The 25,484-nt window shown below is 41.7% G+C and overlaps 1 protein-coding gene across 5 annotated transcripts in view; it reads right to left on the bottom strand.

Annotated features, from left to right (window-relative positions):
- GRM5 (glutamate metabotropic receptor 5) overlaps positions 1-23,608 on the bottom strand; it is a 279,374-nt gene extending 255,766 nt beyond the window's left edge. For 3 of the 5 annotated variants that reach the window (XM_030042794.1, XM_030042796.1, XM_030042798.1), the window contains exons 1-2: positions 22,876-23,251; positions 14,185-15,067 (exon numbers count right to left, since the gene is read on the bottom strand). In XM_030042794.1, the coding sequence (XP_029898654.1) occupies positions 14,185-14,863 (679 nt within the window). In that variant the 5' untranslated portion in view covers positions 14,864-15,067; positions 22,876-23,251. Of the gene's footprint in view, positions 1-14,184; positions 15,068-22,875; positions 23,253-23,385 lie in introns of those variants that run through there. The other 2 variants (XM_030042795.1, XM_030042799.1) reach the window with 2 other exon arrangements.
- Positions 23,609-25,484: the final 1,876 nt, after the last annotated feature.

Raw genomic sequence — 25,484 nt, 5'->3', positions numbered from 1 at the left:
GTTTTCTTTATGGACATGACTGCAAAATGGTGAAATGCTACTTTCTGGGAAGACCTCAACAATTTTTTTCATTTATCAGTATGCACACACTGACACTGCCCCTTCTCCGCCAAAACTTTCCCTCTTGTGAGTAAAAACTCACCTTTTATTTCAGTGCAATATTAAAGCTTAGGCTCTACAGATCTCAATGAAGCCATGCTTTTTGCAAATGTCAGATGAACTCCCTGATTTGTGTAGGCAAACATACTGTAAGTTTCTATAGGGCCCATGAACATAGAACAAATGGATCCTTTGGGACTTACACCTGTATTTTAGCTGGCAGCACGATTAGGTCCCATATGGTTAATGAAATGTAACGTGTCAGTATTTTGTAGGCTGAGATTTGTCACACGGAGGTGTTGGATGTAACACCCACACTACCAACTGTTCAAGAGTAGAAAAAACAAAATCATTTAAAAGCTTGTGTGTAAAAGAGAAATAGGAATCAGCCTTCAAACTTCCACTTTTCCAGGCTTCCAGCATCCTCTGTCTTTCTGCCTTCCTAAGGGAGGTATGTCAATCAAGGTACTTTTTCTCTAATAATGTTTCAGAGTACCTTCTCTAAGGCACAAACCTGTGCGTGGTGGGTAACAGAACATGTACATAAATTCCAAGTCCATGAGCTTCTCTGCCCTGCATTACCAGAGGGTCTGAGTGTCCCTTACTCTCCAAAGTATTGATCCTCACAACACTTCCATCACACATTTGAAATGTGGGTGTTTGGAGCAAATGCTTCAAAGACACCCATGTGTGCCAATTCTCAGCCTACAAAATGCCAAACCATTATAAAATCATTAAGCAGGCCCCCTTGCAGATGGCGGGAGGCATGTCCACAGCAGGCTACAGAAGGGGCTGCAGGCACACCCGGTGTAACTCTGATCTCACCAGTTGTGCTGAGCCACTAGGTGAGATCTTCAGCTCCACAGTGCCATGTCCCGTGTTGTACTTCCCAGTGGGCTGATCAACTTGAGCACAATACTGTAATGGTACAGCCTGATGCAACCTTGGTGCATCTGAACCAGTCTCTCCATCATAAGGCATTGGCATGATCTCTATAATTTCATCAGGGCCACATAGGTGTGGCCTCCTGTGGTCCATGTAAACCATCCCAAACTCCCTGCTCCAGTAGCTACCACACTGTCCTGATATCCACACCCAGTATTCTCAGGCCAGATTTGCTAATTCTGGTGATTTAATTTGACTCCCACTCCCGACCAGAGCAGTTGAATGGGGCTAGAAGAAGAGATAGTACTTTGTTTCCAGCCCACAGAGACATAAGCTAACCAAACAACAAAGGCAGATCCACAGCACAGAGTTGAGGACACAATAGTTTTCTCTCTCATAGCATGGCTTAGTGTGGTGCGCACACCATCGCATGCGGATGGAGAGGCTTCATCATTGGCCTGACGTGGTCATAAGCAACGATGCATGACTGAGAGGCTTGTCAGCACCTTGCCTCCTGGTTCAGCACCATTTACATGTCACTCCTGCCCCAGGGTGGTGCCTAAAGGCACCGTCTAGCCCTGCCTGAACAGCCTGTGAACAGCTCGCGTAGCAGAATCTGTCTGCATAAACTGTTGGTTGATATGCATGAATAATGCATAGAGCTGTAATAAAATCAGCTTGGGAGCAGGAAAAGAAAAGGACTATGTTAGCCTGGATGATTCTGACAGTTCGAGTTAACAGGCGAGAGGCCAGAGAGAGAGGGAGGGGGAGGAAGGTCACACAGTTGAAGAAACAGACAAATAAAGAATGGTGGAGGAAAAGAGAAATTGATAAGTCTACAGGTCAAGTAACCTTCACTTTTCAGTAAAACTCTGTAGCAGGATGTTGTTATAACTATAAAGCTTACACTCCTTGGTTGAATCTTAGGTAGCTTACCTGAAGGAACTACATTCCTAGCCTTTCCCAGTCGTTGCATAAGTCCAACTTCTACACAAAATCCGTAAGGTTGAGATCCCTGAATGTATGCTGTACCAGGTGTTTCATTTTGAGATACTCAAGCATGCTGACATTTATGCTTTTGCATAAATGCCTTTGGATTTGGAAGAAAAAACCCCACACCTCCGTAGAAGTTCTGTCTGAGTGAACAAAACCTTCAGCCCCATATCCAGTAAGACATAGACGGTCTACATATCCCTTTCTTTTCAGTAGGCATGGAGGTGCCAAAAAGAAGTTGAGTATCTAAATACCCTGTACACTCGGCTTTCAGGGGAGAGATGCAAGTCAGAGAAAGAGAGTATCTGATCCAACTTCAACATTTTTTTAGACCACTTAAATTTGAGCTAGTCTCATCCTTTCCCTTTAGGGAAAGAAATAGGTCAGACAAATCGCCTGTCTTTTTGCATATGCATGGAAATGAGCAAGGTAACTTCACATCCCACAGTGCTGTTGGAAGGAAAAAAACCCAAAGCAGCCTTTTATATATATAACCATGACTGAAGACATATGAGAAGCTTATATTGGAAGGATAATATACACTCTCTCATATTCTCATTTTGGGCACATATCCTAATCTTTTTGAAAGCTTCTGTTAATGTGAAAAGGATTTGAATCCTGTATTTTTGTGTGGTAAAGATGAAAGAAAAAGGAAGAACTGCTTACCTATCGAATGCAACCTTAAGTTCTGCTCGACTCATAAAACCAAATGAGCAGCACCTGCAAGATTTTACTAATTTTCCTTCCTGGACTTCTTTGGAAACCTACAATAAAATTCTTCTCTAAGCTGCAAAGCCGGCATGGAAATGGGAAAGGAGCTGAACCTCACTGTTCATCCTCCATCAACAGAAGGTGTAAGATCCCTTTCCAAACTTCTGGCTTTTGCTCCTTTTCCATGCCTAAATATAGTTCCACTCACTTGCTGTCAGGGTGCATCTCTGCTTCCTGTTCAGCACAGCCATCTACAACCCTTTCTGCAAGCCAGGGAACACCCTCAAGAGCATGTCAGCACGCTGCCTGATTGCTCACTCGTCTTGCTTACAAAGACCATCTCTGAGGCAACCTGGTGGAGAGGTAGTGGATGGGATATGGTGTTGGGTTCTTCAAGTGCAACAGATGTTTTGGCCAAGGACCTTATTCCAATGTAATGGAGAATGAAGTTAAGAATATGAGAATAAACACTGTTGAAACAGATGAAGGTAAAAGAGAGGAAGAATTTCAGCTTATCTTTCACCTTCAAGGCTTTGCTTGCAAATGAAAAAATGTTCTGTTTTTCACTAAATGCCAAATCTGCAAATTGAACAACTGTGATACTCAAGGCTTTAAGAAAGAATACATGTAGAATTGCTGAATAATGTATCTAGTGAGAATCAGATTTTGTTTAGTGAGGATCTGTACTTTAAAGCCTGAACTTTAGAAGACATCTGGACTAAGTCTGGATACTCCAGGTGGAAGAACATTAAAAATAGTGTGCAACTTTGATGGCCTTTATTTTAGCCAGGCCTGAATCTGCATTGGTTGATAGCCAAGTGTCACAGTTTAACCCCAGCCAGCAACCAAGCACCAAGCAGCCACTCACTCACTTCCACCCAGTGGGATGGGGGAGAGAATCGAAAAAAAAAAAAGTAAAACTCGTGGGTTGAGATAAGAACAGTTTAATGGAACAGAAAGGAAGAAACTAATAAGGATAATAATAACAATAATAAAATGACAATAATAATAAAAGGATTGGGATATACAAAACAAGTGATGCACAATGCAATTGCTCACCACTCACCAACCAATGTCCAGTTAGTTCCCGAGCAGCGGTCCCCCCCCAGGCCAACTCCCCCCAGTTTATATACTGGGCATGACATCACATGGTATGGAATACCGCTTTGGCCAGCTGGGGTCAGCTGTCCTGGCTGTGTCCCCTCCCAACTGCTTGTGCCCCTCCAGCCTTCTCGCTGGCTGGGTGTGAGAAGCTGAGAAATCCTTGACGTGGTCTAAACACTACTTAGCAACAACTGAAAACATCAGTGTGTTATCAACATTCTTCTCATACTGAATCCAAAACATAACAATATAACAGCTACTAGAAAGAAACTTAACGCTATCCTAGCCAAAACCAGGACACCATGATCACATAACCAAAAGTTTTAGAAATTTCCAAATAAGTGCATCCTGCCTTATTCATAGAATTATTTACCTGAAATTATTTGGTAATCCTATTTTGACTGGGGAGGGATAAGAGGAAGAAAAAAGTTAAACCTAACCAGGGGGAGAAGCAAGCAGTTAATGTAACCTGAAAAAGACACAATAGGAAGAGAAAAAAGAACAAACATTGAGAAAGGTGGGATAGTAAGCCAAATGGGCAGAAGATGAGTTATGACAAGATGGAGGCCGATAACTGTAAAAGAAAAAATACACGGTGCAAGTTTATAGGCCACCACTATATTGGTTTGCTAATAAGGTAAGAAACAGCAGCTTGTATGCTGATCTATGGAAAACAATTTCCTGCCTGACTGCAAATTGAAGAAGTAAATGGAGTACCAATCCCCCTAAAAAGGAGCAAAAAAAGGGTACATGCTCTTAAAAAAGGATTTGACAAAACTGGAAAGGTTTATATAAGATATATGACTAACTTAGCATCTGGAAAACCCACTTTACAGAAGTGATGGGAGAACTAAAGCTCTTTGGTTTAGCCAAAAGAAAGATTAGAACAATGCCTGGGAAGAGAAGCTCTGAGAACATATCAAGATAAAGAGGCTATAGGTTGGAGCAATACAGTCAGACATTTCATTTGAAGAACGGATAATTCAGTCTGAACAGACTACCCAATGGTGAAATGAACTCTGTCTTTACATGAGGTCCTTAAGTGAAGACACTCTGTGTGTATCTTCATAAACACTGTGGTTTAGCCCAAGCAATAACTACCAATGACTGGTTGTCATTTTATTACCTATCTTACATAGCAAAATTAAGATGTGGAAAATAGACTTCTGTAATTTCAAATCAGGGAAAGGTGAACATGTTCTATGACTCTGCCATGCTAGATCAACTGTAGCTTATATATACTTGCCTAAAGCTTTATGCACTCCAAAACAGCATTGTTGGAAAACTGGTTCACCTGCTGTAACTATCTTGTTCACAAAAAAACTTAACAGTGAGGTAAGGTAATTTCCTAGATCCTTATGATAGTCCTCTCACTACAGTTTTGCACCTTTCTTTCGGCAGTACCTCTATTCATCTTCATCCTGATGCCTGTAACACCATCTAGGAAGTCAGAAGAAATCTATCTCAGGAAGAAAAGGTAAAACAAAAATAAAATCAAACCTTAGTTAAGGACAAATAAGAAGCATTTAACTAGATCACAACAGACTGAGGAACAGATAATTTTCCTCATCTTTCCACTGTTCTCAACAGTTAGGTTGGATTTTGGCCGTGGGATTCATTTAGTGTGCTGATTTACCAACTGCCCCAGTTATTATCTTTCCAACTTGTCTAGTCCATATTGCACTTTGAGCAATAGCCATTCCCCATACATTGTTTGTTTGCCCTTTGGCAATGTAATTGATTTTATATGGAGGCTTCCACATATATCACCTGGATCATGTATCTGGCCAGCCATAAATATTGCCAGACAAGTCCAGAAAAAAAAAAAATCAAACCCCTCAATTAAAGGAAATCTTAACTATGTTTTTTCCCAGTCAGCATATTTAGAATGATGAGTGAAATTACGTTAGTTTAAAAACAAGACTGTGATTTATGAATGGGATTGTCTCAAAATTCGGTTGCCAAGGCAGATGGTAACTGTTCTGTTAATAACCTTCCCAATCACTTCTTTAACGTATACACATACAATGTATTTATATATAATACTCTGCACTACATCATGGTATGCCTCCACATCATCAGGAGCCTGCAATCAGATTTTAGTGAGATGGATGCAATGTTATCCTCTGTCCACTTCCAAATTAATTTAAAGCAAAGTCTATAATTTTTGATTCACAGCCAAGATCACTGTCTCCTGCATCATTCAAGAATCAGCTAGTCAGAACTGCCTTAGGGAAGACTGAAAAGTTTAAAAGATCTAGCACAGGCCTTTTGCCTTTCTTAGCTTTCAGAGAAGTCACAAGTTAGCTATTTTAAGTACAGGAAGTGGTCCTTCATGTATGGACCAATGTAAATACCTATTGTGCTCCTTAACTATACAGGAACTTCCTAATTTTGAAGCAACATTGATTTAACTCCTGCACTATTAAGCTACCTACATTATGGTTTTGATGCATAAAGATACAGACAAGTGCAGGGCATCTTCCTTTTCCTTGTTTATGTAGGAAATTAAATTCTACTGTCTGGTAAAGTCTTTCCATACCTGGGGTCTTAAACTAGCACTCTGGAAAGTGGGTTCTCATCCTAGTGCTTCCATTGACGTTGGGTAGCTTTTTTCTGTCTCTCTCCCCTTCTTCCTGGCTCCCATAACAACAGGGCCCTGATCTCCCCTGGATTCTTTATAACAGGATATATATCAAGGAATATGAAATAATGTTGGGGGGGCAGGGGGCGGTTTCTTATACCAAAGTGTATTAACTGCACTTTTGACCTTGAAATCTAGGAAAAATTACTCCACAAATTCATAATTCAAATTTCCTGTCACTAGGTAATATGCATGGAAAAAGAAAAATTCATCGTTTCAAGAATAAGAAAGAAAAGTAATACAACAGATGGAGAAATACCACAAATCATAACAAATAATGAATAATGGGACCTGGTTCATCAGCCCCTGCTTAACTGTTGGATTAATGAGTTGTCAATGTATCCAAAAATGTTTAACTTGTATACAGGATTGGTGGTATAGAAGACATGCCAAACAAAATGGGATGGGGGGGAACCTTCCACCTCTTCCCTGAGTAAAACACCTTCTATTATAACTGTCAAGGAACATTAGTATTTGTGCAAAAAATTTAAAAATTTACACCTTTTTGAATGAAGTTTCCACTTGACTTACTGTGATGGTTTTGGCTGGGATAGCATTAATTTTCTTCATAGTAGCTAGTAAGGGGCTGTTTTGGATCTGTGCTGGGAACAGTGCTGATAACACAGGGATGTTTTCATTCCTGCTGAGCAGGGCTTACCCAGAGCTAAGGGCTTTTCTGCTTCTCACCCCACCCCACCAGCGAGCAGGCTGGGGGGGCACAAGGAGTTGGGAGGGGACACAGCCGGGACAGCTGACCCAAACTGGCCAAAGGGATATCCCAGACCGTAGGACGTCATGCTCAGCAGATAGAGCCGGGGGAAAAGAAGGAAGGGGGGACGTTTGGAGTGATGGCGTTTGTCTTCCCAAGTCACCGTTCGGCGTGCTGGAGCCCTGCTGTCCTGGGGATGGCTGAACTCCTGCCTGCCCATGGAGAGTGGGGAACGAACTCCTTGTTTTGCTTTGTTTGCGTGCGCGGCTTTTGCTTTACCTATTGAACTGTCTTTATCTCAGCCCACGAGTTTTCTCACTTTTGCCCTTCTGATTCTCTCCCCCATCCCACTGTGATGGAGGTGAGCGAGCGGCTGCGTGGTGCTTAGTTGCCGGCTGGGGTTAAACCACAACACTTATAAAGTTACCTTTTATCAACTCTTTTAATGTAACCACAAGACAAGCAGTTTATTTTCACCAATTTCTGAATTCTATTATAGCTTTCATTCACTAAAAAAAGTTATTATTTTGGCTTTCAATGCTAACTTGGCGTAAAAAATACATTTTTTTTTGTAATTGTATGTAATATCTGTTTTCTAGCCAGGTCTATACTATGTATTCTTTCATCTCAAAGATAAAATATCAACAAGGGATACAGGAAAGTGAACCACTGTCACTACCCATGGTCAACTGATAGCATATATTAGACAGACCATCTTTCATAAAACTGATCTGACCCAACAGGCACTGTACAGCGAAACCTTGCTTCCTGAAAGATTTCCAAATCTCATCAACTTGATAGGTCCCTCCCTGATTGAAGAGGTGCACCCTTGGGATGGGGACAAGAACTGTGCTATTTCCAGGGCTAAGAAAAATTTTAGATGAAGCTGGAGGATGCCGGACTCCCACTGTCTCTTCTCAGTGAAGGTAAATTTCATGACACTGCAACTTTCATTGAGTAGCTATAGAGTCTAAGTGGCAGAAAAAGTGACATTCAAACACTTAGCCCCTAAACAAAAGAAGGAGAGTCATTTTGAAGATCCAAATGTCTTGCTTTTAGCTAAGTCCATGTTATATCATTCCTCTCAAAGTGATTTTTTTTTAAACTTTAGAATAGTACACCTCCTTGCTCACTTTTGCTTTACTGTCTCATGGTATTTCCCCTAACAATCTCCATCCCCATTACACTCCAGAGTATACCCCTCGTTTTGTATTCTTCTGTCAGTCAAGATACTTCATAGTGGGTATGTCTGGCCTGAGCAGTCTGCCAGCAATGTTAAAGTGCTGTCCCGTCAGTCAGTCACTGCACAACAAAGTAAAGAGTAACTTGATGCTACTTCAGTTTTCTGTTTCAGTATTCCCAGTTGATTGTTAGAATTTGCTCACTTTTGACAATTGTGATGCTAGGATAAATATTTGAAATAGGGCAGAAAAAAGCCACCTCTGTTATAGATGTCAACATTTAATAAAAATGAGCAAACACCTCAACAGGATAGGACTGGAACTGGGTTTTCCATTTTCCATATTTTCTTTCAGATGAGAGATATTTTTTAGTTTTGCTACAAGATTAATGTGATTGAGAGCATATCAAATTGTGATCATCCTGATCTCAGCATTTATGTTTGAAACAGTTTAAAAGTCTTAAAAAATAAAAGATAAAAGTAATTTCAAAAATAGAAAAACCCAAGTATTGTTTTGCCCAAGGGCAAAAATTAAACATTACTGAAATAGAACATTCTCCAGTCTTTAGACAAGACACTCTTCAATTTTCAGAAACAGATTTTTAGAAATAAGGTTTTTTTGAAATTGAAAATATTGTCATGGACTAGCAATGACCTTTTTTGGTACATTATTTCTATGTGTATTTTTTCTGCATATAAAGCGTGAAAAAATATCACCTATGCTTAAAATAAAATGAATCTAATTTTCAATCATATTATTTTGTAAAAAGCAAATAATATTTCTGACCATGATATAGTTTTTGTACCTAAAGGAGAAAAACCTAGAGTCTGAAAGAAAAATCTTCACAACATCATACAAGTACAATTTGTTCCAAGCAGCAGGTTTAAGGTCAACTTGTTGCAGCTCTTTCATTCATTTCTTCATGCTATTCTCACAGACTATGACTAATTTTCATTTTGCTCTTTACTTGGTAGCAAAGGATGTAGGCAAAAATAGTCTTGTAACCAGGCACATTTGAACAAATATGAAAGGAGATGTGTGAAATAACCCTTATCTGCAGGAAAATAAAAGTTCTGCTTTTGTTACGCTTGCCTGGGTACATCCTAAGAAAATGAATGTGAACCACCTCTTTGTATGCACTTATCATAAATTTAAATGGAGGAAAGCGATATTAAACAGAGAGGACTGTGAGGATGGGTTTGGTGGGATGTTTACCTGCAGAGCTGTCTAAAGAAAATGTTAACAAAGTGGCTTCTTCTTAAGGCCATGTTCAAAAATAAATCACATCTTTTACATAATGAAGTGAAATTTATCCCTTGCCACCCCGAATAAATTTAGCCTATTGTGTTTCAGTTGTTCTATGTTTCCAGAATACATCACCTCTTCACTCCATTCAGAGTGGCAAGATAAATGGTTTCCAATGGCAATGAAAATTGCCTTTCAAATTATTCTTTTGGCTCCAGACAAATTTTAAGCACAGACTCTCAGGGATTGACCTTGTTTCTGACTAGGAAGGCCTGATCCAAACTTCAGTCTAGTCAACGAGAGAGTGTTGACTTCATATGGGCTTTCAATGAGGCCTTCAAACCACAATGATGGGAGAAGAGAAAATTGTATATATTTTTCTCTGATCTTTCAAAAAGATCATGCTTGCTTATGGGAAATAAAGTAAACAGTCAGTTCTTTGTCTCTTGTGGCAGACAGCCAGCTTCTCTCCCATTTCCCTGACCATTTCTGATTAGTTGTGGTGTTGAGCGGTTAAGCAAGAAAAGGCAGAGAGAAAACACCAGGGGTGCTTGAGCTGCCTGGCCCATCTGCATGCCAGCCATCACCACCCAAAATCCGAATACAGGCACAAATTTTCCTGTCTACACCCTTCTCCATGCATTAATTTCCCCGGGGGTGGACAACAGCTACATGAGCTAAAAAGGATCCCTAGTGTGCTCAGAGAAATTGGGGGACTAAACCAGGGGGCTTCTCTCTGCTGAGCTACTTTGACTCAGAGAGAGGCACAGACTGAGTTCTCGGCTGCATTATTGACTTGCTGTCTGTCTGCGAAGTTGGTTTTAGAAGTGAAAATTTGTTTAAGGAAAGTTTGTTTAAGCTCTGATCCTATCACGGTGGAAAAAACCATCTGTAAGGTCAGCTGAAAGAATTAGATCAGTATCCAAACTTCAAATAAAATGGTCTCCAGCACAACCTGCATGCCTGTTGTAGCAATCCATAAGGTTGAAGGCACTCACGTCAGGCTTTAAGTGATAGGTCCTCAGTGCAAGGAGTTTCCCATCACAGTTTCCCTCTTTGCCTGCTCACTCCTACCTCCCTGCCATGCAGTGTTAACATGTCTGTTCACGGGACCACGGTGTGACCTGGACTTCAGAACTGATGAGGCTTTTTTTAAAAGTGCCCTGATGGTGGGTGAAAAAGGTTTATTTTAAAGCCAGATTGGTTCAGAGTAGAGCCCCACAAATCATTAAATGCAAGGAAGAGCTGGAGAGTGTGGGAGGATAATGGTGCCAGTGGCACATATTCCTGACAGAGCTGAGCAAGGGGAGTTACAGCCCAAGACTATTTTTAAGACTTGCAGAGATTTCTGACTGGCATATGTAAAATACTCTACAGTAAGTGGAGATGACTGTTGCTTTGTGAGAAATATCCTTCATTTTTCACTCATATTTCCTACTAATTGGATTGCAGAAACTTCCTCCTTAAAATTACAAGAGCTCCACTAACAATAGTGCTTGCTACCTCACCATTCTTAGGAAAAAAATCTACTCTTAGTGGTTACTTGTACACCTGGAGGCATCACCTAGATTAAACTGTGATGCTAAATGTCAAAGGAGCAAAGCTTATAAGAACCCCTCGACATTTTTGTGTATTTTAAATGTGGAAGTCTTGAATATGGAATTAACAACACAACTTCAGATCGACCTCCCAAAATAAGAATCCAGTGCAGACAGATGATTAGTAAGTGCAGAAGGAAAGATTCAAACAGAAAGCTTTTTACTATGAAGCTACTGACTTATCGCAGGCTTTTCTTATAGCAGACCAAAAACAGACCTATAACTTTATCTGCTGATGGAACTACCAAAGCAATGAAATAACCAAGCTGTTTCTGCCTCTTCTTTTCTCCCAGTCGAGCTTTGAAAGAAAGGAGTCTCCCTCTCCTTGGAAATCCTTCCCAGAAACCAAAGATTGTATTTTAGAAGAGTCTGGCTAATGCATGAAGATTAGTTAAAGATAATTATTGTAGATGGCCAGAATTACTAGAGGCACCGAAAGAAGGTCCTCTCTCAATAGGTGGGCAAGATCCTAAGTCAATAAAAATTGCAAGGAGTGGGATTCAACAATTTTTTTTTCTCTATTTTGAAATAGTACTTATGAATGTAGGACACTGAGTATAGGGGCATATTAAGAATGCTTACAAGTAAACAGATGTTATATTAAAATGATTACTTATAAAAATAAAAATAATATAAATAAAGAATATCTCTTTTGTTTGTTTACTCAATTCCTTTAATTTAACATTCATTTATAGGACTGTTTTGTGGTGTTTTTAAAAGAATCTTTCTGTTCCTGGAAGGGACAACATCTGCCATAATCTTTGGAAAGTGTCCAGAACATCAGACATTGTCACATTTCAAAGAAATACCTTGACTAGTTTGTATTTGTCTATCCCATTATACATACCATCTGTTCTATTGTTAGAAAACATTTGTGTGATGTTATTTAACTGGAAAACATATTCATCATCATGACCAGACCATGCAAATAGATGATAGGATCATAAGGTTCCCAGAACCCCAGTTTAATGTTCATTCACTGAAGTCGAGTTATGTTGCTGTGAACATGCTACGAATGATATGAGGCCTCAGGTATTAACAACGTACCACGTATCTTGTCCATTTTAATATGGGCAGAAGTAGGCACATGTTGTACTAGATATATCATTCATCATTTCTCCTTCTTCACAGCCAGCTCCTCTGTCATTTAGTACTCTTGTCTTGCCCATAGCAGCTACCTCCAGCTTTCACCCTTGTGTCCCTATTCCCTTCTTTCCAATGCACAGTCCAAAGTTCCTCTGCCATAAGATTAACGAGCCATATGTTACCATCTGCTCCAAACAGAGTGTCCACAGGAAATGGTAAAAGTAAGTATTCTCACTTTGTGCAGAATCAGACCTTGACATAAGCTTGACAATTCCCGCACTGAATATATAAGCATACCCTCTCAATAAGCAGAGGTGTAAAAGTTGTTCATAGCAAAAATTAGACGAGTCATCCAAAGTAGTCAGGATACAAAATTTTATGCTAATGTGATGCATCAGTGGCATTATTTTTGACCATGATGTTATTCATATGTATTTGTGAAGTGAAGGCTGCACGCTAAGCCATGCCAAAGGCATCAGCTGGCATAGAATACCTTCACTACATGATGTGAAGTAGAGTGATTTACACACTGATATATTAAACTGCTAATATATTCATGCATCTCTACACAACAGAGGCTGCAGTTATTTACCAGCTTTCATTATCATGATGGAAACATCATTGCAACAATCTGCATGCAAGTTCTAACTTTTTTTTTAATACTGCAGAACAAGCTCTCTATATATCTGTAGGAGGAAAAAGATCTCTACATACTCGCATTAGACCAGCATCTCCCCAAAAAGGGCTTTGAACAGTATAAAGTCTGCCAGAGAATCATACTCAGTGTGTGGGAAGGACAATCTGCTTTCTATTGGTTGTAATGAAGCCAGCAGCATCTGCTGCTGTTCAGCAACGTTGCCACCACTACTCAATCTCTTAATAACATTTTTCATTTCCAGATCATATTCTGAGCCTTCCATTTGGCATTTGTCTGTTTGAACAGAGGCAACCCAGTGAGATCCTAAAATTCGTCACAGAACCTAATTCCAGAAAACTCATTAAATGGTGTTGTCATTAGACAGGGGCTGGTGAAACCTGCTTTTAAGGCAGTATGAAATTCTAGTTACTTATAGCAAGATGAACCCAGTCAACTCTGTCAATACAAGGAATAACAAAATCAGGTAAGCTTTTCCATAGCATTTCTGTTTAATCATATACTCTTCTGAACACTGGGTAAAAAGCTTAAGCTCTGACTCAAATTAATAAAAAGAGGAAAGCAATTTAGCACACAGTTCTGATTTTTCTGGACACCTGAGGGAGCATAATTGTGTAAAGAAGATTCAAGGAGACTTTCCTTGCTCATTCCCGAAAGCAATGGCCAGATGCAGAGCAAGAAGTGGGTGCAGTACTCCATGGAGTATTATAAAAAGGATAGAAACAGTTCTGGTCTTGAGGAGCTGGGACAACTTGCATTCAAATATTAGCCAGAATTACATGTTTTCTAGTATTCGTGTCTCTGTGGCTCAGATATTAGGCAGGAACACATTCTGACTTAGCTACAGTTTCAAATGATGATTTATCTCTCTTCTGCACTAGGAAGACCAGACACTTTCTTATTACCCATTGTTACTAATCTAGTCAAAATGACTATTCTACATAAATACACTGATTGGTAGATAAAGAAAAAATAAATAAATGTTGACTAAATTAAATTAAGGTCACTTAGGAGACTCCAGAGTAAGCACTTTTAGCGACAAGTGGCCCTAGAGCGCACACAATCCTGTATTTCAAACTTTGCTTTCAGCCATTATCAACATGATGCTACTTCAGCCCCATAGAGAATTTGAAGTTATTAAGTAAAGTAAAAGTCTGTACTGTTGACAACTGTCTGGCAAAAACCGAACAACATCAAGCTATCATCATCTATCTATTAGACCCCATCAGAGTAGTTCGACAGCATTCTTATATGGAAAAAAAATAACCTCTTACCTTCGGTATGTACAGCAGAGACATAGGTCCAGTTATAGCGCTTGACAATGTCCACCATAGCCCGTGCTTGCTGTGCATCAGATGGCACAACTCTCATAAAATACTTGAACAGCGTTTTGTCACTTAGGTCCATGCTTGTGGCAGAATAAGCAATCTGAGGTATATTGAAAAGCTGCAACAAGTTCTGGACCTGGATAGCAACTGAGCTAGAGCCAGGTCCAATGACACCAACAATGGGTTTCTTGGAGCGGAAAGACGATGAAGATCCATCCACACATCGCACCATCCCTTCCTCTTCTTCTGATGAAATAAGAGAGTCCCTTATAAACTCAATGCTCTGCTCCAAAGCCACAGCAGAATGCCAGCAGGAGTCCCTTATTTCACATCCTAGTGTTATATTTGGCAACAGTGTGGGGTCCAAATTAATTCTGTCAAGGGTATGTAGCATTGCCTCCACTCTCTGAATGCCATACTGCTCTCTTACCTCTCCACATTTCCTCTCATGAACCTTGTCAACGGTTGGTTGATGATGGACAGAGAATAGAGCTCCAATGATAATATCACCAGGCATGTGTGCAACCACCCTTCTTTCATTGGCCTGTGCTGAAACCAAAAGCCTGAAGTTCCCACAGACATCTTCCTTCAATAACAGGATTGCAAGGAACAGCAAAAGGACCATTTTAGGAAATGGTTTAGGCTGGTAGAGACAACATGATGGAAAAAAATCGGGAGAGCTGGTGAAAAGCAGTTATCAAATCTTTTGGATAAAAGGAGCACTATGCTGATGGTTAACCAGGAGTTTGCGAGTATTCTCTAAGGAGTCACCATCATCTCCGAGTGGACAGCTATGCAGAGCTGCACATGTGATCATAATCCTCATAACCTTCAAAAATGAATAAATAAGAGAAAGAGCTTTAAAATTAGTTTTAAAGTCAGCTTTGTAATCTGTTCTAAAGTTGCACCTATTCCTACTGCTGTCAACGACCGTAATACATTGTCTCCTATATACACTTGCTTCCATCATTTTCAAGCTGGAAAACTTTATTGTACTTCAGTGTTTCATAATCTTAGGCTTGTACTTCTGCTGGTATAAATTGGTGTCTTTCTCTTTGACACTCTTGTTTAAAAATTCTTTTGGGAAACGCTTTCAAAAACACAAAAGGCAGACAAGTATTTGATTCCATAGAAGAAAGATGTTGCCATTTCTAATGTGTGTCTTTGAAAACAACTCCCTTTACTTTCAGACACTTTCTATAGCAGAAATGCATAAGTCACACTAATGTACCTTGGGCTGTACCATGTTATCAATTACAGCATTATGAAACTGTTGTTGACAAACAGCTCTTGTTGAAATATTCTAAGGAATGCAGAATCTCATTCTTCAAATCTGTAAATCGTTTTTTTTCTTTGTAAGACACAACATGAAACAAATTAATTTTTAAAATGTCAGGATTAAGAAAACTGATTTTGTTTTTAATATTTGTATTTTTTTAAGGAGTGAATGTTTCAGCAGAAGAACAACAATTCTAAAACAGCAGAGTAGTGAAATTCTTGTTATCTTTCTATATCCTTAAATCAAAAAATCACCAATAACTAATTCGACAAATCCTGGTACTGTAGACAACTACACAGACTTCACTGGTAGAAAGAAGTCAACATAGAGACTATAAAGATGCATTAGTGCTTAAAATATTTGGTCTGCTATGTTTGCTGATAGTCTGCAATCTGCACTCAGCTTTAGTGTTGATAAAGGATCAAAAAAAAGAAAAAAGGAAAAGAATCAGCAAAGAATTCATATCTTGGGCTGTGGTTAATGGAACTTGAAAATGTACTTGAAAATGTTTTGTACCTAGCAGTGGATTTGCAGCAGGATCCTTCTGGTTTTAAATAGAGTGCTTAAACAGTAGTTTGTCCAGGTCATGATACCTGAGCACATTAAAGTATCATCTGTTGCTCTACACCTGCCAGTGAATCCATCGATAGCACAGAAAGTTAAGCACATTCTTAAACCTAGGAAGATGCTGAGCTACTTAGTGAACCACATGCACATGAACCACTGACAAAACAACTGCAAAATTCTGGGACAGAGCCTGATCTCAGTTTTATTGACATAAATTTTTCAATGTAATAAAAAAGCAAAAAAAATAGAAATCTCCATACATTTCAGACCCACCAATCATTTCTAATCTGTTAACAATGACTCTAATAATACTCAGATGTTGTAAAATGAAAGAAACCCTTGCCATAAGAAATCTACCTCTGTTTCTTCCAGGTTGAAAATCTAGCGGTATTTGAATCTTGAATTTACCCCTCACAGCTAGGTCATTCAGTACAGTGCCACAGGGAAAAGCTTCCTGATTCTGAAGATGAGACAGGCAAACCTAAAAACACTTTTCTGCTTGATGTTAGCCTTGTTTAATTATTATTTTACCTAGACATCTATAAAGTATTTACACAGAGGAAATCATGACATAGTTTCAATGAGTATTCCCAAATGAAATCCAAATCCTTAAAAAGAGAAAACATCGAATAGAAATGGTTTTGTAATATTAATTGCAATATTAATAGGTTCATGTAATATTAATTTTTAGTAATAGAAAGTGTTAATAATGAAATAAGGTTCAGACAACTGTAGAATACTTCGAGAAGTTTTTCTTTTAGTCTGTGAAGAGTTGGCTTATCAACACTGCAACCCTTTGCCACTGAGGAATAACAGCAGTTCAATTCAACTTAATTAGTCTCTAATTACAGAATATCACTACTGCTTATGTCTTCCAATTATTTGTTCCCTGACTCTGAAGACGGTACCATATAATTTGCAAACAGTCCAAAGGACGAATGACAGGGGATATCTTTGCACAATATCACAGCTATTAAATTCTTATACCTCCAATTAATTTAATGTATTATCCCTTAAAAAAAATCTTTAATTATTTACTAGCTTATTAACATTTGAACAGGAATAGTACTTTGTTATTTAAAACCATGGACGCTTATTTTTTTGAGCTTCTCAAATTAAGGCTACATGTACAGAGCACAAGTATATCTAGACAAATGCCAGCTCTGCCTCAGACTGTAACTGGATATGCAATTAGATGCCTTTTTATAACCTAGCTGCCTGTGCAGCTGCATATGTACAAATAGAGTTCAGAGGATTGGGGTGAGCTTGTGACACAAAAAAGTGATCCAATCCCCATCCACCATTTTAATTCTACAGCACACATCCACCATGTTTCTCGTCAAGTTTAGTAATACAGTTCCAGGTCTTATGTCTATGGATTAAATAATTTCCATACAGGATATATGAGAAAGAGAGGACAGCAAGGCCATTTTTATCTTCTTCACTCCAAAGAACAGCTGTTTGCTCTTCTCTGTCTACAGTTGTACCTATCAGTATAAAAATACAGAGTAAAGAGTGAAGTAAAGCTGAAGGTCTCCTTTATATTTCTGGTTCCATAATAATAGCAGATCTCATGGCTAGGGCATTCCTATAGCCCAAAAGCATGTTCTGAAAGCAATCAAATCCTTCCATTCCATGGCATCTGAGGGAAAAAGAGGGGCCAGATGCAGACTGCAGTTGTTCCAGAATTAATGAACTTTCTTCACATACTCCTTTGTACTAAAATGAAAGTCAATTTACATGGGACTTACAAAGCTGTTACTAATTACACCAAGAAAAATGCTTATGTTTTATAGTATTAGGCTTAAGACTCATATCCAAAGCATCTGAAGTCAATGCTTTCTGTGGGCTTTCATGATGCAGTGAAACAACCTGGAATTTATGTTGACATGGCTAAGTGAGCCTGCTAAATTTCAATGGCTTTTTATTTGTGTAATAGACATCTGGTTCTATGGGCTTACTCTTGCTCTTATAAACCTGAAAATCACAGAACAGTTGAGGTGGGAAGGCACCTGGGGAAGCTGTCTGGCCCATCCACCCTGCTTAAAGGAAGTTCAACTAAAGCAGGTTTCTCAGCTTCATGTCCAGTCAGGTTTTTAATATCTCTGAGGATGGAGACTCCACAACCCTTCTGGGCAACCTGTTCCAGTGTTTGACCACAACCACAGGAAAAAGGGTTCTTTTTTTATGTTTACATAGAATTTCGTGTATTTCAATTTGTGCTTATTGCCTCTCATCCTTCCACTGGATACAGCTGGTTATGCCGTGTGAAGATGCCATGAAAGTAATCAGGTGACACATCTGATTTTAGGCCAAAATGGCTGAGCAGTGAGCTGATAGACTAAGCACACTAATTACATTTCCTGGAGGACATCTTCCTGAAGAGAAGATGGCCAAGGGAACTGTTCAAATATACAATTATACTGCTCTTCTGTCCCAGAAGAATCACGTACAAGTCATTCCACATTTTGATTACCATTCTTTCCTACTACAGGAAGTTTATTATTACAAGCAGGATGAGTACTAAAATAAAATTAAGCAAAATTTCATAAGCTTAAATATAACTCCTGTTTAAGTTGTTAGGGATAACCCTAAAGGGAGTTTGACGTGCTATAGCCTTCAGACTGAGAACTGAGGTATCAGCAGCATCAAAGACAGTGAACTCTTGAATGCATGCATAAAGTGATGGGAATTGTTTCCCAATTAATAATTTATCTGCATTTACTTGTTTTCATTGATGGACAAGCAAATCAACATGCACAGCACTTAGGGTCAAATTTACTTTTCACACTGTTCAATTTCTTCAGTGTCAAGGGAGTTACTCCTAATTTACTGCAACATAGGCAAAATGGAATCAGGCACTTAATTACTGGTGTATCAAGGTTACTAGCTTATTTCAGCTATGGATCTAACTATAAATTAATCCTGAAGTCACACGCTTTAATAATAGATGACAGACACTTTGGTCGCAGTCTTCTGGTGCACTAGCTTCACACTTGGAGCAACTGCAGAAGTAGTAAGGCAGAAAGATAACTCTGCTTATTTGTCCTTTGTTCAGTCTTGCCCTAGACAAAAGTTTAAGGGCTACCCAGATGACTGAAGACACAGATCTGATGAAGCACTTGACATGCTCCTATAACCTCTGCTCTCCCTGGCAGTAAAAACTTTATGCCAGTCTCTGTCAGGAGAAATTCTCAGCTGTTCCTTTAGGGCAAAGTTCCAGCTACTTCATGTTGAGGTTTAACCGAGTAGAAAATTAGCATCTGTAATATTCCATGAAACATCACGCAATTCTTAAAATTATTTATTTCAACCTCAAATGCAAGTCAATCTATATTTACAGTCTGTACAGACCAAAAGAAACAAAAAGAGCCCTAATATCTAGCGGCATTAATTAAATCTTGATCAAAAATCAGACTATGAACAGCAGTTCACAACGACTGATTTTCCATATATATGTGGCTGAGAGTTTATACGTGGGGCACATCTGAATTTTTTTAAGGGCTTCTACTACCACAGGTGTAACTCTGTTTAAACCTTAAGAATGAAACCCTTTCCCAGTGACTTACATTATTATAGCAGCGCCCACTAGTGACCCCCGAGTGAAGGACCTGTCTTTTTTTTGCAATCTGAATTCTCTTAGCTGTGTGGCTTCTAGTAGGTAAAACACAAACTCAGCAAAGGGAAGTTTTTCATTTAGCCAGTTTTGTATCAGGGAAAAAAAAAAACAGGGAGAAAGAGCAACACTTCCGCTCAGGTTTCTTCTTTGTTACAATTTTGTAAGTTTACAGCCTGTTCGTTCATAGTCTCTAAATCTTCAAGCAGATTTAAATAATAAAAATAAAATGTCAGATTATTGAATCACAGAATAGTGCTGTGATGGAATGAGAACTCATGGTCCAATCCAAGAAAACACTTAGGAATATGCAAATGAAGAATGCTATCGGTCAAACATCTGTAAAGACTTACCTAAAGTTTAAGGTCTCTTTAAAGGATTTTCAGGATCAGAGAAATCACAAAAACTCAGGGCCCCAAAATCCATTGATTTGTAGTGACAAATTTTACTTACACACTATGTTTTTATAGCTTACAGCCATATACCTGCTGACTAAATGCTTTCCAGGCATCCAGTTACAGTACATACCCAATTAATTCAATGACATCAGATATGAGATAATAGATGTTGATACAGATATGGATCAAACCAGCATATCCCAAGGAACTAACCTAGGTTTCATCATCAGAGAAGACAAAACCATAGCAAGCAGCAACTGAATTACTGGTCCAGAGTCAGTCCTGCCACTTATCTCACAGTGAAGATCTTTAGATAGAAAAGATGGAGCTGCCTTAGAAAAACGATTACATAAGGAGAGAGAGCTCTCAGCTCATCTCGATGGGCACCAATGTGAGGAAAAAGTGTACCTTCAGGAAGCTAAGCCTTTGCTCAGTTCTGCTGGCTATTGGCGTTGCAAATGCTAAGCATTGTGTTCAAGCTATTTTGGCAATCTACCTCCCAATGCTATGGAGAGGCTCAGTTTGCAGGAGGTCCGACACTCCCACTCCTTGGAGGTAATTCACTTTGGACACACAAAACCTGATGCACTCTAATGGTCTGTAGTTGAAAATCATGAAATATGAGCACACTGTTCTGTTTTGAGATTCCTACTGCTGTTTAAATTTTCCATTCACCAAAAAAAAAAAAAAAAAAGAAAAAGAAAAGAATTAAAAAGATCAAACAAACATTAGTCATTGCATTATTGGCTCTGTGAATTCCAGCAGGCATTGGATCAAGCCCTTTGACAAAGGAAACAGCCTTATACAACAGGAGAGACTATGAAGCAGTTTTCTGTAATTCCACTTAGAAATAGAAGGAAACTAAGTGCACAGAAGAATTTTAACCATTTGGCCAGAACAGCCACTGAAAATAACAGACTAATGTGCTGATCTCATGCCTTCATAGATAATAAACATAGAATGCTATAATTATCAGCAAGATCCTTAGCAATCCCAGGAAGTTCTTCCCCATATTATATGCTCCCACACACACACTTTCTGGTTGATGAAACAATTTTGGTTTTAATATGTAGGTGCTTAACTTCCTAGCAAAACTTGCAATGATGTCTGCAGTTCTGCTAAATATACTACTTATTGCTGCTGTAACCAAAAACCCATTATACCTTATGATGCAGGAACTTATAGCCCTGGTGTGATTTCAGCTGTAATCCTAGACGCTTTATTAATTAACAAAACTGTATGACCTGGAGGAGGTGATCAAGGAAAAGCAATAGCAATTCCAAAAAACATTTTCTAACAAGTTTCAACAAGAGTGGTGCTACAGTGACATTCCAGTACTACCGCTATACCAAAAAAAAGCCATAAATGTGTTGGCAAATAAAATGACAAAGAACCTATATAGACACTTCCAAAATACTCTCTGATCATTTGAAATAATGATTGACTCTGGCATCCCTGGCCACGTAGCATAAATATTAGCACGTAGTTGAAGTATTTGAGAATGCGCAAAATATTAGTATGTGATAGAAACACTTAGGAATACAGTGATAAAAAAAAGTCATAGAGAATGAAAAGAGCCTGGCAGTTAACTCCTCTATACATCTTCCCCTTTCAGGATTATTTAGAGCGGTGCATTTTCAAGGCGACCCTCCGCCACTCCGCTTTCGAGATGATCCCCCCGCTTCAGCCTCAAGACTGGAAGAAAGAAACGTCCTGCCTCTCCCTACACCCAGTCACCCCCCACCGCCACCAGAAAGCCCTTCCCGGGGAGGAACTCGAATGGAAGCGGGGCTGCGGGGCCGGGGAGCGGGGAGAGCCCCGGGGTGCGGGACGGCGCTGCCGGCCCTGGGCAGCGGGCGGCGGGGCGGGCGCTGTCCCTGGTGCTGAGCACCGCCCGCCGCCAGCGTTCGCCTGCCGGCCAGGTTTAGGGAAGGGGAAAAAAAAAAAAAAAAAAACAACCCCAAACCAAAAAAACAAACCCCAACCTAAAAATCAACCGGTGGTAAAAATTGCCGTGGTGGGTCACATTTGCCGTGAAGCACCACGTTTTGTTTACAAATAGATTAAATACGTAGAGCTGGGTGTTAGAGGAAAACTGTTGGACAAGGTTAACTCCCAGCGCAGCTACCTGCGCCGCTACAAAGTGGCTGTGCGTACGGACGTGTATGTGTGCGTACACGCTGGTTCTTAGGTCTCTGTCTCCCTGCTCGGCTAGTGGTATCACTGTCCGTCTCAACCCTTAATGAACCGTTTTTGCACGCGGAGCCATTAGCTCCAATTATTAAATAAGGAACAGACGGGACTCGCCGAGCAGAGCCAAAGTGATTTGTCCCAAGGTCACACAGAAAAGTCTATGGCTGAGCTAAGCCTGGCTGTCTCTGGAAAACAAATACATCCCCGTTTCCATTATCCCTTCCTGGCAAGACAAATCCCCACCGGTGAACAGAAGGGCTATATCACACACACCACCAAGCCCAGGTATTGCAGTACCGCGATCCCCCCCGGCCCCACACATATCCTGCTCCTGGGGAGGGATCAGTGCCTCCTGCCCTCCAGTGCCCTGATCCGCTGATGCCCCAGCAGCCCCTAGAGGTGCACCCCACCAGTTGGCTTGCTGGCCCCCCAGGAGCTGTGCTTGTCCTCTGGCAACCAGGGCACAGAGCAAAAGCAGGACGGAGGGAGGGAGGGAGGGAGGGGAAAGAGTTCCTCCTGCATTCGGAGGGTTTCTGTCTGCAACCCAGGGGACATAAATCCCCTCTCCCACCTCGCAGCATTACCTTGTCAGTGGCAGCAATTGCTTCTTCCTATGGTGGCGGCAAAGCGGTCCTTTCGGTGACAATAATCAAGACGGGTAGGGGTAGGCACCTCCTATTTTCAGCCACAGCAGAGATAGCATTCCTCACACAGACCTTCTGGAGCTGAATAATCCTCAAATGCCTCTGCAAAGATCACCAGCAGGTGAGCCCCACACGGCTAGCATTGTCACTCCTCCAGCTATGGGCACATCCTGTTTTCTTCTGATCACAGGCAAATGCTGAGGACCGAGTACCCTACCCCCGCGAATGCATGCACATACACACACGCCATGCAACACGCTGTTCTCTCAGCATCGCCCAAGTCTCATTTGCAAGAGGCGTGAATGGTCCCTGGATTTAAGGGGGGGGGGGGGGGGGGGGGGAGGCGTGAGGAGGAGGAATAAACAAACAAACGATGAAACAACAGATGGGTCTTTGCTCTCTGCCACCACAGCCTTGGTCTTCTTAAATACTTGCTGCAGCTTGACCCACCTGCTTAAACACCTCCGCCCCTCCTCACATATGCACGGCAGCAACCTCTCTGCATTTATAAGGGGCTAACCCTGCATTCTGCCCTGCGAGGAAATCTCTCCAGATGCTCTGAAGGTTGCGAAGTCCCCCTATAAACCGACACCTCCCTCCCGCACTACCCTCCAGCAAGTAAGAAAGCGACGATCTGTTCAGAACAGCATCATCCGAAGAAAAAGAGAAAAAAGGAAAAAAAAAAAAAAGCGATAGCTGCTTTGGGAGGGTCTGTTTAAAACCGAGTCGCGGGGAAGAGTTTACCCCTGCGGTCCCGGCAGCCTTTTGCGAACTGGCTCCGCCAAAGTTTTCCCGTCCCCCCCCCCCGGGGGGCCGCGCTGCAAGGCGGCCCGGGAGCTCCGCTGCGGGTCCGGGGTTGGGGGGCGAGGGGGTCCTTTGCACCGGGAGAGCACCGGGCTTCAGCGCAACTTTTTAGTGCCACCAAGTGGCATAGATCCCTCTAGGAAACCAAGCAGCCTGCCAGCCCTGGGCTCTGCCTGCTGCTCCCTGGCAAGGGGAGAGAGGGGGATGCGAGAGCAGCGACACCCCCCCCCACACACACACACACACACACGGAGGCAGCGATATCAAGCAGAAAGGAGGGACTGTTTGCCACTGGAAGGACAGGTTGCCCTCTCCAGCCCTCGCCCCTTCCCTTTGGCTGCAGGGAGACAGCACCGGGCACGGCGAGACGGAGGAGCGATGCCCCTGCCAAGGGCTGCCCCCAGGGGCTGCCCCCGCCTGCGCCGGCCCCCCGCTCCTCCCCACGGCAAGGTGCAACCTGCAGCCACCCCCCCCTTCCTTGCTGAGCTCCCTCCCCTCTGCCCCCCCGCCCCGGGGGGGCTCCCCGGACCCACAGGGGCTGCAGTTCCCTGCCAGCCCCCCGGCTCCGCAGCCAGCATCCCTGGACCGTTTCTGCAGACCCACGGGCAGGCTTCTTATCCGCTTACCTTCTGCCCACAAGCTCGGTACCCTCCGGCCCTTCTGCTTCCCAACCCTCCCACAAAGCCCACAGCACCTCTCTCCCCTGCTAACTACCTGCTCCCCGCACATCTACCTTTCCTCGGTTAACCCTTCCCTCCCGAAGCCAGCAGAGGCTTTACCTGCTCCTCTGGCATCCCCGCATCTTCCCAAAGCTTCCCCCCTCCCTCTCTCCTCCTCCGCTCTCATTCACACTCCGCCGTCCCGCTTCTCTCCCGCCGGCTGCACCGCACCGCTCCTCCGCCCGGGGTGGGCAGAGACCCCCCCCCCGGCAAAGGGCCGGGTATGAGCGTGGGCTGGGGGGGGAGGATTGTGTAGGTGTGGGTGTGGGTACGCGTGTGCCGGTGGAAGGGGTCCTGGGTAGCCTGAGCCCTGACAAACTCAACACCTCCCCGAACGCCTGCTGCAGCGGCGACAACAACAAACAACAAGGGACCATCGCAACACAACGCCAGGCAGAGATCATCTCTTTATTCAAGGCTATTCTTAGTAAATAAATAAATAAAGTAAAAGAAAATAAATAAATAATAAAGCAAAATGCCATTTAAGTAAGAGCTGATCTGGCATTTAAAAAGCTGCCGGGTCCGACTATTTACCAGGCTGTATTTGCAGGGGAGGATTAGCTCGTGCATCCATTTTAGAGAATTAACAGCCCTTCTCTGCCACTGCTCCACAGCTTGGCACTCCCTGCTGGTTCCCCCCTCTTTGGGTTGCTGCTTAAAATATTGGTTTGTTTTTTGGGTTTTTTTTGAACAGCTACTGAATGACCCAAATCCTGGCCACTACTTGATGTGGCTGCCCCAGGGTGACTGCATTGCTACATCCGACCTGCGTCGTGTCCTCCTCTGCACCCCTGCCCATCTGCGGTAACTTCGTCAGAGTTGCTGGGGAACAGAGAAGAGAGACAGTCTTGCTACGGCTCCATCCACACTCCTAATCCCCTGTGATCCCTTTACTGCTGTCTCTCTTCCACCAGATTACCAGCTTGACTGCTCCTTTCATCCCAAAGGGTGAAGGATAGGGATCCCATATGCCCTTACCAGGTGTGGAACCTGGCCTCTTTCTCCTTCACATCCTCCTTCAGTCCC

This window comes from Aquila chrysaetos, chromosome 19, assembly GCF_900496995.4.
Source record: "Aquila chrysaetos chrysaetos chromosome 19, bAquChr1.4, whole genome shotgun sequence".
NCBI lineage: Eukaryota > Metazoa > Chordata > Aves > Accipitriformes > Accipitridae > Aquila > Aquila chrysaetos.
This window is presented reverse-complemented; position numbering and strand designations above follow the sequence as displayed.